At 42.6% G+C, this 13,925-nt stretch overlaps 1 protein-coding gene across 3 annotated transcripts in view; it reads right to left on the reverse strand.

The window, feature by feature from the left end:
• c20h8orf34 (chromosome 20 C8orf34 homolog) overlaps positions 1–13,925 on the reverse strand; it is a 54,403-nt gene that overhangs the window by 32,393 nt on the left and 8,085 nt on the right. For all 3 annotated transcript variants that reach the window (XR_004612354.1, XM_034572702.1, XM_034572703.1), the window contains exons 2-7: positions 10,140–10,284; positions 9,757–9,888; positions 7,797–7,916; positions 7,529–7,557; positions 6,499–6,662; positions 2,325–2,491 (exon numbers count right to left, since the gene is read on the reverse strand). Coding sequence is in view for 2 of the 3 variants with exons in the window: in XM_034572702.1 (XP_034428593.1) it covers positions 2,325–2,491; positions 6,499–6,662; positions 7,529–7,557; positions 7,797–7,916; positions 9,757–9,888; positions 10,140–10,284 (757 nt within the window). In the remaining variant the exon portion in view is untranslated. The remainder of the gene's footprint in view (positions 1–2,324; positions 2,492–6,498; positions 6,663–7,528; positions 7,558–7,796; positions 7,917–9,756; positions 9,889–10,139; positions 10,285–13,925) is intronic.

Genomic DNA, 13,925 nt, shown 5'->3' on the forward strand with positions numbered 1-13,925 from the left:
GACCAGGCCTTGACAGAGACTCAGCCGTGACCTTGCTGCATTACTTGATTTGAATTACTGTCCTGGACCATAATGTAAAAACCACTGGGGGAATATGCCGGAGTTTCATAGCTATGATCAAGGAGGGCCACCACAGACCATCAACATCCTGCTTTATTGCTACATTTATCACCATTATATATTGCTGTCCGGGGGCCATGACGGTGTTCGGCTGATGAAAAGGAAAAAAAAGGAAACCTTGACGTTATTGTATTGTCTTCTCAGTTAGCAAAGATGAGCACAGTGATAAAGAAAAAGCTGAATGTAGTGAAGGTCCACATGTACTAGAGGGAAAATTAATCAATTAACACAATATGATAGACGTAGAGAGTTTGTCTTGGAGGAACAAAAGCAGAGATTATTTATAACAACAATTTAAAAACTTGGAGCTGCAAAGACAGAGCTTGAATCCAGGGTCATGTTAGATAATTCAAAGAAAGTGATACAAAAAATCCCATGGATCCGCACCAAAATTTGATGGGTTCTCCCCTTATAACCTGAGATAACACAGCATTTGATATTTTATATGCAACACGAGCGGTTTATTAAAAAACTATAAGAATACGAATAGTAATTTGTTGCAGCTCCACTCTGTCTAATCTGTGGTCTTCCCTGCCACACGTCCATAAAGAAACGTGACCTTCTCCGTGACCCTGATGAAAGGATACTGCTAACAGGCGGTTGAGCGTCAGTGCCGTGACAGTGGAGCAGAAAGTGACGGCGTTCATAGATTGTGTGACACCGCAGGGCAGAAGCTCCGAGGGGATGGGAAAGACACTGACACACTGTAATTGGTGACATGTTGTAGACAGAGGGAAGTAAAAAGAGCAAGTGGTGGGTTGTTGAAGTGCACTGTCAAAAGATTTGTATAAAAGTCGACACTTCCTAGTATTAGTGATTCAAATCATGATCGATTCTTTTAAAGAGCTACTAGTGCATTAAATCCTTATAGCAGCTGTTGTGTGTCTATATCCATGTATAACCTTCCTTTACAGGAGTGGAACCGTGCATGGATAAGTTGGAGAATAACCCCTGCAGGTAAAGACTACTACATAGAAAAGAACAAGTGACAGAGAAACCGGGAAGGTGCTTTACCTTTACCAAACACTTCTGCAACAAATTCAATTTGGCATGAGGCACGACATCCTGTGTCTGCACGTACAGTGATGAGCAACCAGACCCTCCGCAGCGTCAAACCAAAACAAGACTTCCCATCATATTCTCCACTTGTCACATATTCATCCATCTCAAGTCGAGCGACACCTGTATATATACTGTATATACACACAAAGAAGCATAACAAGTAAATCAATGCAGCTACTTTGTGATTCTCCAGTGTGTCAGAGTGAATACCTACGTGTAGACTCAGTGGCTGAGGACATCTGGCCAGACTATGTAAACAGGAAGTAGAGTTTCCTCTAACAGCTAACACACTATTCAAGTGCTCTTCAGTGCGGCAACATAAACTAGCTGCTGCTTTGCTCAGGCAGCCCTCCAGTCACAACATACACAAAAAACACCTCTACACGTCTGCATACATGCAACTTTAAACTTCCTTTAAAGCCGTCACATATTCTTACAAATCTAATTTTCACCACTTTAAATTGAATGTTTTACTTTTCTTTCGTCCCCTCACATTTATCCATATGCTTTTTAGTCAGTGGTGATATTTTTCATCTGTGCTTCTTCGATGATGAATATGTCTGAGCCACAATAAACTAAGTTGGTGCCAGTTTGGTCAGTCTACAAAGATGTGAATAAAAAGTCGATTATAACAATTGGTTGCTTTGGATATTTGAACTTTATCTTCAAAAGTTTCAATTTTAACTGGAAAAATATCCACTTATCATTTATCCAGTTCAGTGATTGAATTGCTGATTATGATTCCGGAGCCACAAAGTACATCAGACACAGTTCAAATATGATCTTGCAGGTTTAGACAGAATCATGAAGCATAATCATGAAGACTATTCAACTTAATAAATGACTCATTAAATATGAAATGGTAACAGCCATTATCTTTCTTTTCATATGTGTAAGACGTTATGTTTTACTTGGCTCACTGTTGCAGATAAACACTCGTGCACCATTCAATCAAACATGTGCTAAACCTGCAGTCGCACACACCAACATGGCATCTGCTGACACACACGGGGAGACCTTCTCTGCCGGTGTGGCTCATGAGCAGCTCAGTGCTGTACCCAGAAACATTATATGTCGATTCACACAATCTGTGCTGTGTCTGAGAGCAGGTGGTGTAAAAAAACAGGCTTGGTGAACATTACCCAGAAGCTCCATGGCATCGTCCTCATCCTCCATCTCTTCCTCTGCAACAGAGGGGGCCGGACTGTGAACCGAGTCAAACGAGTCCTGGGACAACATGGCTGCCAGGAGCTTCTTATGGTGCTGCTGCTGCTCCTTCAGCCCTTTGCTCTTTGTTTCCATCTTGAGGCTGAAGGTGACATGAAGAAGAGGGAGAAGAGTTTAGGAGGAGCAAATAATGTCGTCAGGCTAGATGTGTGACGGCAGCAACTTTCTGCTTTTTGGAACAAGATAGCATAAAGTAATTTCATGTACAGATGCACAGGAGAAGTTAGCTCCTGTATTGATGATTTAATCATTTAGATAAAGCAAGAGAGGCACTTTCTGACACTGCTTTTAAATCTCATACTGAACTAGAGTACTGCTCCTTTCCAGCAAGTGTGTGTTTACATTTTATCTTCATAATCAATTATTTACCATGAAAGCTTATAGGCTCACATTTACAACACGATTTAATAACATGAGCTGCTGCTTGCACTGGATGCACTGGTGGAAACACACTATTGCTGCTAAATGCATTAGTACCTAAATGTTACCAGAAAGCTTTACATTTCCCAGGTATAAGCTGTTGTTAAATTAAAAATAACTATAAGGATGATAAGAACTCAAACAACTTCACATTTCTCTCCTCTAGTTCTGGGCATTCCTTCTCTGAAAGTGATTTACATGGAAAATTATTGAGAAATCACTAAACACCATCTCCAACACCGACACAGTTAAAAACACTGATACACTCATGAAGACTGCATTACCTCTATATTGGAGAAATTAATTTCCATATTCCAATAGCCGAGGGCATGGATTAGAGAGCGGGGAGAGTATTCATTTGATGCTAATCTCAGTTTAATGACTTCTATTTACAGATAATGGGAAGGGGTCATTAAATGACTGATATTTCTTCATACTCTCGGAATGGTAATTACATCTGCTAATATGGCAGAGGCAGGGACGCTGGTGTGTGATGCTGCACATTTTTCACATTTTTCAACAATTTTCTGGCTTTGGACAGCGAGCAATATAGATCTAACTGTTCTGTGGAGGAACATTAAAGATTCTCCAGTGGCTGCAAAAGTATTTCAAGCTAGAAATTGAAATTTATTAGTGTTGCAGAAGTGAAAAAATGTGGACAAATGCAGAGAGAAGGAGGGTGTTTGGGCATCTTACTTGTTAAATACTTTCTTTTTCACTGTTTCACACATCTACATCAGTACCTCTCTATTCTGGCAGAGCTAAGTATTTTTTGAAGTCTGGACTTTCTCCTGACAGTTTCTGCGAGAACACAAATGTCTGAATCAGCTGTTCTGCACAGTTTCTGGAACTTTTTCCTGCAAAAAGAAGAGGAGCCGTTGTGACCCAGGGTTTGGACGATTTAAAAGTAATCTTAAAAAAAATTAAATAATAATAATAATCTCAGATGCTCAACTATAAACATCCGGGTTGGCAGGGTCACTTCCTCCCTCCACGCCAGCCTGATGAGCAGCAGCAGAGCTCAGTGATCTCCATCTTAAAGTCTCCTCAGACCAGCGGTGAGTTGAGATATTCTTGCACGATGTTTGTGATCTTTGTTTTTAATATTTCTCTCTAGCATCGCGTGTGTTTTTAACTCTTAAACTGTTAGCGTTGCCTCCGCTAGCCACATGCTAGCGGCAATACAAAACTCCCATAGGGAAACCTCTGATTTAGTGATGAGGTTGGTGTATATGTTTTATATGTATTTATTCTGTATGGATTTTACCTTATAGCCATGGGTATATTTTGTTTGCATTTCGGTTTAATGCTTTTGCCTTTTTGTTAGTTATTGGCTTCGTTATTCCATAAATAACATTAACCAAAGGTATTTTTGAGTTGAACTATAATAGGTACTTTTGTTAATGAGATTTTGAATTACTGTTGTACAACAAGCTTGAACTATTTTATTTATTTTTCCTCATGACCTTTTGTAGGTCAAGTTTTATTTTGTACCTTTTTGTCAGATGGAGTCTACCCAATGGAGTAAACTGACCTCAACCTGAAGTGGCAGGAAAGTGAACTTTATTGTTTGTTTGTTTTGGTTTTTCCCTTTTCATTCTAATGTGGAATCCCCCTGGACCCAGTGGAAAATATATGAATGAACTGAACTAAAAGAATGAAATGAAAATGTATGAATGAAAAATATACAAATGAACTGTGAAAAGTGTATTTCTTTGTATTACTGTTTATTTTTGTGGTTTAAATGAAAAGTGCAATACATATATAATTGAAAACCTACCTGTGTCTCGTGTGTCATGACATTCATACATTAGGGTCTCACCGGACCAAGTAGCCCGCAATAATTATCTGGCTAAATCCAATTGGCTAAAGCTACACCACACACTTAGAAGAAAGGGAAGGGTAAATAAGGGTCAACAGGTTAAAACATGGTGCTTTCTGCAGCTCCTCTATTCTCTACACAGACTCGCTTGAATGTTCTCAAACGTTTTCTGGAAAACACCCGTTGGGAAAAACCTCAGCTGTCATAAAGACAATAAACATGAAATTAAAACCGGTAAAAGGCTACAAAGCTGTTTTCCTCTACCACCTCATTTATCTCTATCATCTGCTTTTATTGTGTGTAATTGGTGTTCTGCGAGTGTGACGTTAAGAGCAAGAGAGAGGATATAGGAAGTGGTTCATGAAGAGGATAAAAGTTCAGTGTATGACACTGACTGCCGCCGGATGATAAAGTCCCATTCCCCTGGACAGAGTCTGTCAAAACAAGACATTTCCTTAAATGTACTTCTGCCACAGTCGCATCTGATTTCCCATGTGCCCCTTGGATTTATCCTTCTAGACTCCGCAGTCAGTCACCAGCACCTGTCAGCTCGCCTTATGTTCCTCAGTGACAGGTGGGCTGGGATGAGGGACACAAGCAAGACGATCAAAAAATGAAAACAAGTAAACAAAGTAAGAGGAGGAAGATGGAGTGGTTTGACAAATAAGGTCATATACATGAGAGAATGTGGGGACTGTCTGAAAGTGCGTGTGCACCAGAGGGGACGGACTATTAGGGCTCAGATGGGATTTTAAGCAAGGTCAATGCTGGTCCCTGCCAGCGTTCCAGTCCTCATTTTTAAGCTCCTTCTATAAAACTTAAACTAAATCTTACAGTTTCTTGATCTTCAGTTGTGAGGCTGGGAAACCTTACTGTAACCTTAATTTTAAAAATAGACTTTCATTAATGTTTTTCCTCATCTTCCTATTTTGCTCTTTGTGGCTTTGCCAAGAAACATCTCGACGGACATGAGAGATTTCAATCCCCAAACTGAATCTGAAGAGGGAGCAAGTTCCCACTAAATGCAATTAACAGCTGATAGTTGAGATGAGTACTGACTGAGAGAAGGAGCTGTGATTAGTGTGGGGATGCTGCACCGTCCCAAACACACGGGAGCAACCCTCTCACTCTCCTCATAGGTAAACACAAAACATCTCACTTATACATACACACACACACACACACACATAAGGGAGCTCATCAGTGAACCCACACACATCCCCATCTCCCATCTCAGGCTTCTAACTAAGTGATTTCTCCCTATAATCCACCCATACAGTAACCTAATGAGATTAGCACTGTGTATATGTCAGCTCAGGCCTGCGCATGATTTATGGGTTTATATCCGATCTTCCTGTAATTAGTCACATCGGCAGCTGCAATGCGCACAAACACACACACACACACAAACATATACAAACACACACAAAATCACAAGTCCAAGAGGTAGCAGGCTATTTTGGGAGTTTTGCAAAAGTATGAGTGGAAAAAAAGATTCCAAAGAGGGTGACGAATTATTTAACAGTTCAATACATGACAGCTATATTGTCAAAGACTGGCCATTTTTAAAATGAGCACAAAATTCTTTTGGCCTTGAGCGCACGGAAATTAGGTTAGCTTTAATACGAAATTGGGTTGAAGCTCTATGATGGAAAGCATGTTTGATCACGCCTTTGAAATGGGATTATCAAACCCATTCAGATGGGCATTCCTCAGGCAGCAGGAGCCACAGTCGGAAGTCTACCTCCTCCTTTTTAAAGAGCCAACAATGGCTTTGTGAAATTTCCCCAAATTTGAAAGTGACACACACACACACACACACATTAAAATATAATGGCAATCACTACCTCCCAGCAGGACTGCTGTCTCCACTCCAGCAAACTTCAGTTTTGGTCCGAGGGACAGGGGGGTGCAGCATTTCCGCAGCAAGTGGGTCTGCGTCCTCTTCCTCTCGACCAACCCACTCCCCCACCACACGAGGGCGCAACACTGAGTTATAACCTCCCAAGTTCTACAAAAGCAGCACAGAAAGCATAATCAGCAAATTAACAAAGACAAAACAATGCAGATTTAAATGAAAAAAGAATATGAAAGTGGTGAATTCAGGGGAAGTGCTGGGAAATATTTACTTAACACAATGTAATTTTTATTTCAGCATGAAATTATAACGACCGCAAGACTTTGTTTTTTCCGATAACTGTCTGTTCTTAGGACGACTTCTGACGGGCAGCAGAGTATTGTCTGAGATCTGTCTCCCTCCAATCCTTCTCCCAAATACCAGCCAGCCCACATTTAAAACTCTGCTCAAAGCAAAGATATGTCCGCTTGTCTTTGGTAAATCCGGGGTAGTATCAAGTTCTATTGTCTCTGCATGATCAGAACAGGTGTTTAGTATTCATTCTGTCCCGTCCCACAGAAAAGCAGGGAGATCTCTGGGCTGAGAGCCAAGGACGTTGGACATGTACTGCTGCACTGAGCAAAGAGTGAAGTCCCTGTCAAAACACATGCTGTGTTTCTCATCCAGAGCCCAACATTTCCAAAATCGCTGTGTGCATCTCCGACCTGAGCAGCCAGTGCACGGTTGTGTGGGGAGAGAATTAGGGGCCAGACAAGGACAAAGACAGGGCTCAGAAAAAAAAAGAAGAAGCTTTGAGAGTAAGAAACACAGTGAAGCAGCAAAGGAGAGGGAGGCAGAGGACACGTTTACCAAAGTGTCAAATTCACATATCACTCCTATGAGAGCTCAGCATCAGAAAAAGAGGAGCTGCTCTGAATTACCAAATGTAAGGTACACCAAAAAAAAAGCATAGTTTATTGTGATAAGCGATGCTGCTGAGTAGCAAAACTTTATTGTCAGTAAGTGAAGTTACTACCTACCTGGTCGAGCTCATCAGAGATGGCAATGCCTGCAGAGAGAAGAAAACAGTTTAAAGCACAGAGAAGTGTCTAATGCTGAAATCCCAGCTTAGACTGTTTCTGAGCTTAGCAGCGAGTTTGTGAGATTAGCCGCTCGATCTTTTTATTCCTCCCAGGATTTACAGTGACATTTACAGAAAGGTCTACACTTCACTTCCGTGCGTTAAGATGTATTAAGCGCGGCTCAGTACAGTGTGAGCGTGCGCGGTGCTGTACGGCAGACACTCACTGCGGGACAGGCTCTCCAGGGCCTTGCCCAGCTTCTTGCTCTCCTGCAAGATGTGGCTGAGCTCGTCAAAGTCCCGACTCTCCCTCCAGTCCCAGGCGGGGCACTCGACTGACCGCGGCACTAGATGCGGCAAACACACAAAAAAAACACAAGAAGGCAACACAAATAAAAACAACCAGACTGAAATGTAATATATGTAAACGCACATATGTCCAAACTGGACTTTGTGACATGTCTCTTCTGGGAGCAGGGAGCTCAAGGATGAGGCCTGGGGGACAGTGTCCGTCAGTCTCTTTGATTAACATTCAAGATAACTCAAACATGAGCAGCCTATGACCCACATACAGTACTAACATCCAGCCCACGTCCTCTGGCACCATAGCTTGGCTTCTATATCATGTTTAATTCATAAAATGTTGGATTCAGACATTATTGATAAAGGAAGGAGCAACATTACTTTGAAGGGGAAGGAATTACTTGTAGTTTTATCCACATATAATATGCTGAGGCTCCAAAACAGATGAATTTGAAATAACATAAAACACCAGTGGGTTATGAAGCCAAACAAACGAACACCCCCCGTTCACCACAGACATGTTCACTAGAAAGTACAGCAAAGGATTTTGGAATAAATTTCACCCATTTTGAGAATTGAGCATACGTGTTGACAGGTGCTGAACGTGAGCATCGCTCCTCTGTTTGCATTTGCACGAATCGTGCTTTGTCAAATACATAAATGCGATGGAGAATATTTGTCAAAGCTGCTGCTACAATCTGCCATCCTCTACGCTCCTCTACGCTCCTCTACCCTGACTAAGCTCCTTGGCATTGTAACAACCAGAAACATAGAGCGAATATCTCTGCCAAATGCAGACTGGAGGGAAAAAAATAAAACTTCCGGCTAAGAGTGCCTCTGCTCTGCTGTGTGTGTGTGTTGTGCTGCTGCAGCATCAGCAAAGGGCTGTGCTGTGCTGTGTCTTAATAGCTTAGATTAAGGGTTAAGGATTTAATTCCCACAGGGGCTGTCCATTAAAACATCAGTCAAGTAGACGTGAGGCCAAAGCACATTAACCCGCTGCAGAAAAGAAAACGCCCTCATGTAGCAGTGAGTCATTTTGATCAGCACATTAGTGGAACCTCTGTGTGTTTACGACAGCTGTTGTGTTGCTCTGGCTACACATACAACCATGATGAGAAGCCGTTCTTTTGATATACATTTTTCATCAGCCCTGCACAACCAGAACACCTTTTCCATGTATTTTTTATAGGATTTGACTTTAAATGCAGCTTTCAGGGCGTCTTAAGCTGAAGGGGCTGAAAGGAACGGCGCCAACGCTCCGAAACTGAAGTGCACCTCTGTGTGCCGAGTGCTGTTTACTTTATTCCGACTTCTCTTTCTCACTTGTTTTCTTTTCGCTCACTTCATCCACTCGTCTTGTTTCCATTTCATTGTGAGCGATCCTTACCGCAGCCTGAAATAGACTTGGCCTGGCAATGACAGAGCACAATGTTAAATAATTGAAGTAGTCCATTGCCCAAGCCTGATTGTCTCAAGTGTCATACTTCACCATAGCTATAGTGATTTATTGCAACTAAAATCTCCTCGTCTGCACCCATTCTCAACTGATGCATGAACTTTGCGCAGAGTTCATCTTGAGAGTGTGGAGCAGCAGTGAACAAAAAGTAGCACTTCATAATGAACTCATCAGAACGGCTATAGGAGGCAGGACGGAGGATGGCGGACTATACACTGTGACTAACTTTAATTAGATACAATTATATCAAATTAAAAATGGAGATTAAAGTCAACGAAGCATGTAATTGGGATACAAGCGATACAACAGGTATCAAACGTGTGCAGGTTCATATTTTGTGTGCGTGTGTTTATGTGTGAGATCACCAAAAAGTGGGAAACCTTTCTGATGAGTGCAGATGGCGTAGAAGTAAATAAGAAACTTACGAGACTTTGATTCTGGTGAAGGAGGAGAGATACTCGACATGGCCAGGTCGCTCTTGGATTTCTTGGGTTTCTTTGGGTGAATTTGCCATGGCTTCTCATAGCTGCTGTACTCCCTTCGAGGGTTTTTGCTTTCTGTTGGTAGAAATAGTCACAATTAGCGTCCAGAGCACAGTCTTAGAAAGTGTAGATGCACAGAAGGTTTACTCCCAAAGCCCCGTTGTCTATGATGCAGACTATCGGCTGTTTTAACTTACTATTTATCATAACCTGTGGATAGTGTAGGGAGGAGTAGGTACAATGATAAATGCCTCGTTCTACATGCATGTGCACATTTTGCATGCTTGCAGGCGTGAGTACCATTTCATCGATGGTGCGTTACTGACCTGGGGAGCTCTGTGCCCACAATGCTGCGGAGCCAGAGAGAGCTCTGTGCAGCTTGCCGGGGCTGCCTTGCTTGGTCTGCAGGTGATCAATGAGAAAAGGGATTGGATGGTCTGGGGTCTCAGTTATCAATTTGGTCATCAACTCCTACAGGAGCAGAGCAAAGCAGAGGGCAGTTAGACAAAAGAGCGTTTGGCCAGTGGCGTATCCAGCATGTTCAAGCAGAGATAATCAATCCCATAGAAGATTGAGAAGTCCTGTTTTGTAGTTGACTTCACTATCAAGGGAGAGTGCATGAAAACAATTGGCCAGTGTGGTGAGATAATCCCTGTGTCTTCAATAATCCCCGTGTCTTCAATTTGCTACGGTGTCAACATCCTAAAAAATACAAAAAGTCCGGGCAAACAAGAGAACAGTGTTTCCCCAAAGATGGAGAGCTCTTCCCTTTTGTATCAATTAGCAGCAAACATGTCAGAGAGCTCCATCACGATGAGTCCTTCAAGACACGAGGACGAACGAGCAAACAAACACTGCAGAGTTATTCAGTGCATCTTTAAAGATAAGCCATTCCCCGATGTTTCATGGGCATGAGCAGCATGTGTTTTATATAAGAACAGACAGAAAGACAGACATAGGAAAGACCCATCGGCTCATTCATAGTCTTAAATTATGATTTCTGTAATGGGAATAATCAGATTTACCTCAATGAAGAAAAAGACACAATCATTTTTATTCTCACTGGGGGAAAACTGAGAATAAAAGGCACAAAATAGGTTTTGATCTTGATTCATTGGTAAATTACTAAAAGACAGGTAAAGCAGTGGAAAAGTTATTTTATTATAAGGAAATGAGACACTGAAGAACAGGGGGCTGGGGGAATTGGAGAAGTGCAGAGGGTGGAGAAGAAGGAAAGCACACAGGGAGTCACAGTAACAGGTGCTGGGGGCAGAGGCCACATCTTACGCCGCATGCTGATTTGAAATCTGTCAAGTGCATGATGGGAATCTGGTATCAAATGTGCCAATCATGTCATAACTAATCACGTCCTATCTCTGAGCTTTGCCGACTCATAAGTAAAAAACAAATTCAGTTATAAACTTGGTAACGCAACATTCGACAGAAATCTAAAAATAATTTCGGCACCAAAGCAACTTTTCTTTCATGTCGACTGGAGGGAAATAGAGATGCCTCTGAAGCTGGTGTTTGAAGTGGACTGAGCATATGTGAGAGTGTGTGTGTGTGTGTGTGTGTGTGTGTGTGTGTGTGTGTGTTGACATGATATGGAATGAGTAGGAACTCGGTTTGACCAGTTTAAGCCAGTCACAGCAGCCGTGGCAGCTGACTTCAGGGTGACGACTGCAGAGAAGAAAGTCATTAGTAGACTGCAGTGAATTGGCAGTAATGTATGGATGAAAAGTGTGTGTGTGTGTGTGTGTTTGTGTGTGTGTGTGCGTGCGTGTGTTAGATTTACGTGTTTAATTGCAGCAACACAAAGTCATGTAGTCCTAAGCTCTGGTGGCTGGTGCAGGTTTGCCCTTGTGGACCTGCTCATGTATCTGCATGTTTTTTTTCAGTAGGTGGGGGGTGACTTCAGGGAGGCAGCCTGTGTGTGTGTGTGTGTGTGTGTGTGTGTGTGTGTGTGTGTGTGTGTGTGTGTGTGTTAGCCAGCCTTGGCTGCACTGTGTGTGCTCAGAAAGCTAATCAGGTAAATGGTCAGGGGGAAATTCCTGCTCGGTCCCAGTGTCTACAGCAGCTCTGACAGCAAGCAGCGTGTGTAGAAACAAACAGGGGTCGCACTGCAATGTTTCACTGCCGACTACAGGTCCGACAATGGAGGGAATCCGTTCCTCTGAAGAGAAAGAGTCCTGTGAGGAAATCCTTTAAGAGAATTTTCAGCACAGTAGGAGTTTAGTTCAGCATATCCTCAAAACTGCAATGGATTTGTGAGGCGTGTGAAACAATTAGAAACCACCAACAGTGCAAAGACGTCGAAGTTGTAATTACTGCTGAGGGTGATTTAACCAACCTTCCAACAGGACGTCTATAAATGAGGATTGTAATTTGGTAGAAGACGCAGGAAGTCAAACTAGCAGAACTCTGTTCACTTCCCAGGGTTTCAACGTCTTAATCGTTTTTTAGGGAGATGGGGGGGTAATAAGGCAGAAGTGCAGCTCTTTTTAAGGATGACTATTAGATGGTGGTTTTTCAGGATTGCGCTTCCCAGTGGAAAGTGCACGAGTTCTTGTACTGGGATCAGATTCTAATTATAAACCAAGGTACATGTTTATTCTCAGCAGTGCTTTGACTTTGACACACCTTACAATACTGTAAGGTTGGATGAAGAGCTCCCTGATGCTTTAACGTGGTATGAAAATCTAATGTCCATCTTCCCTGCTGCAACAAACATGAAGAGTAGTAGAGCTCACCAGTGTGGTTCAAGGAGTAAAAATCCCATTCATTTTAGAGATTTTAATTATCAGCCATAATATAGGAAGTATCCAGGGTAGACTTACCACAAGCTAAAAGACTGTGAAACAATGTTTTATGCTACTTTATATGCCACAAGTCCATATGATATAATTTATTTAAAGGAGGAGTAACACACTACCGACAATCCTCATGTGTAGGAACTATAACACTGGTGGTAGCTCAGCGTTACCATGGAAATCGGCTTAACACAACCACGTAAATCATGTCTGCCACGAACTGATCGATCTTCAGAGAAGAGGCAGCACATGTGGGTACATCTGCATTTCGCCCATCTCTGTACCGACAGTAGAGTGACTGCTTATGCTACAGGGTGTTTTACATCCATGACGGAGGAGCTAATGCCCCATTGTGTCCCTCAATCTCCAATAAACAGCCGAAAAATGTAAGCAACCGGCGGCACTGAATCTGCACGGGGGATTTGCGTACATTACATAACTCGCATATTGAGCCGAGCAAGGTAACTGTATCTGACACTTTCAATTTCTATGGTAATGTTGTGATTTAAAACCATGAGTCCTGTTTAATAAGCCCGTGCAGTTTGACTGGTGGGCATATTTTGCTTGACAGGAGCCAGAGTAAGATGTGGAGAAAAAATTGGGTCAACATTTTCTGTATTCAAGTAGACTTTAATGTTATTTGGCTCTAATGGAAAATGAAAAATGCATCAGCAGAGCAGCATCCTTAGCGTGTGTGTGTGTGTGTGTGTGTGTGTGTGTGTGTGTGTGTGTGTGTGTGTGTGTGTGTGTGTGTGTGTGTGTGTGTGAGAGAAAGAGATGGGAGTCACAGCCTTGGCCTCACTGTTCAATAAGCAGGGCAACAGGTAGCAGGAGCGACCGAGACGTGCAGTCCATATCTTTGCAGATCTGTTGTCGGAGCAAGATATCTGCGCGCCCCAGGCAGTTGGGTTTGGCGGTTGGTAATCGACAAGCTGTCAGCCAGCCAAGAGACACCACCGTGTCCTTGGAAGCTCTCAAGGTCTCCCCGGGGACGGTGACAATCATGATACTCTCGCCGACACGCCTTCTGCATCGCTGCAACTTAAACAAACTTTTCCCCCCAAAGTAGTGTGAGGAAGGAGAGGTCAGCAATCAGGGAAAGTTCTGAAGGGCTTTCACGGGTGATAGATTGAAGGGCGGAGGGAGAGACGTCCACAGAGTTTAACGATGACAGAGACCATCCATCCTGCTTAAGTGTCATTATGAGGATAACAAATCTTCCCAGCCTTCAGGGGTTCTTTTCTATTTTCGAACATGGGAACTCTTTGCGGGAATCGAAGACGGCATCACGAAGAAAGTGCA

Source organism: Hippoglossus hippoglossus, chromosome 20 (genome assembly GCF_009819705.1).
Source record: "Hippoglossus hippoglossus isolate fHipHip1 chromosome 20, fHipHip1.pri, whole genome shotgun sequence".
Classification (NCBI taxonomy): domain Eukaryota; kingdom Metazoa; phylum Chordata; class Actinopteri; order Pleuronectiformes; family Pleuronectidae; genus Hippoglossus; species Hippoglossus hippoglossus.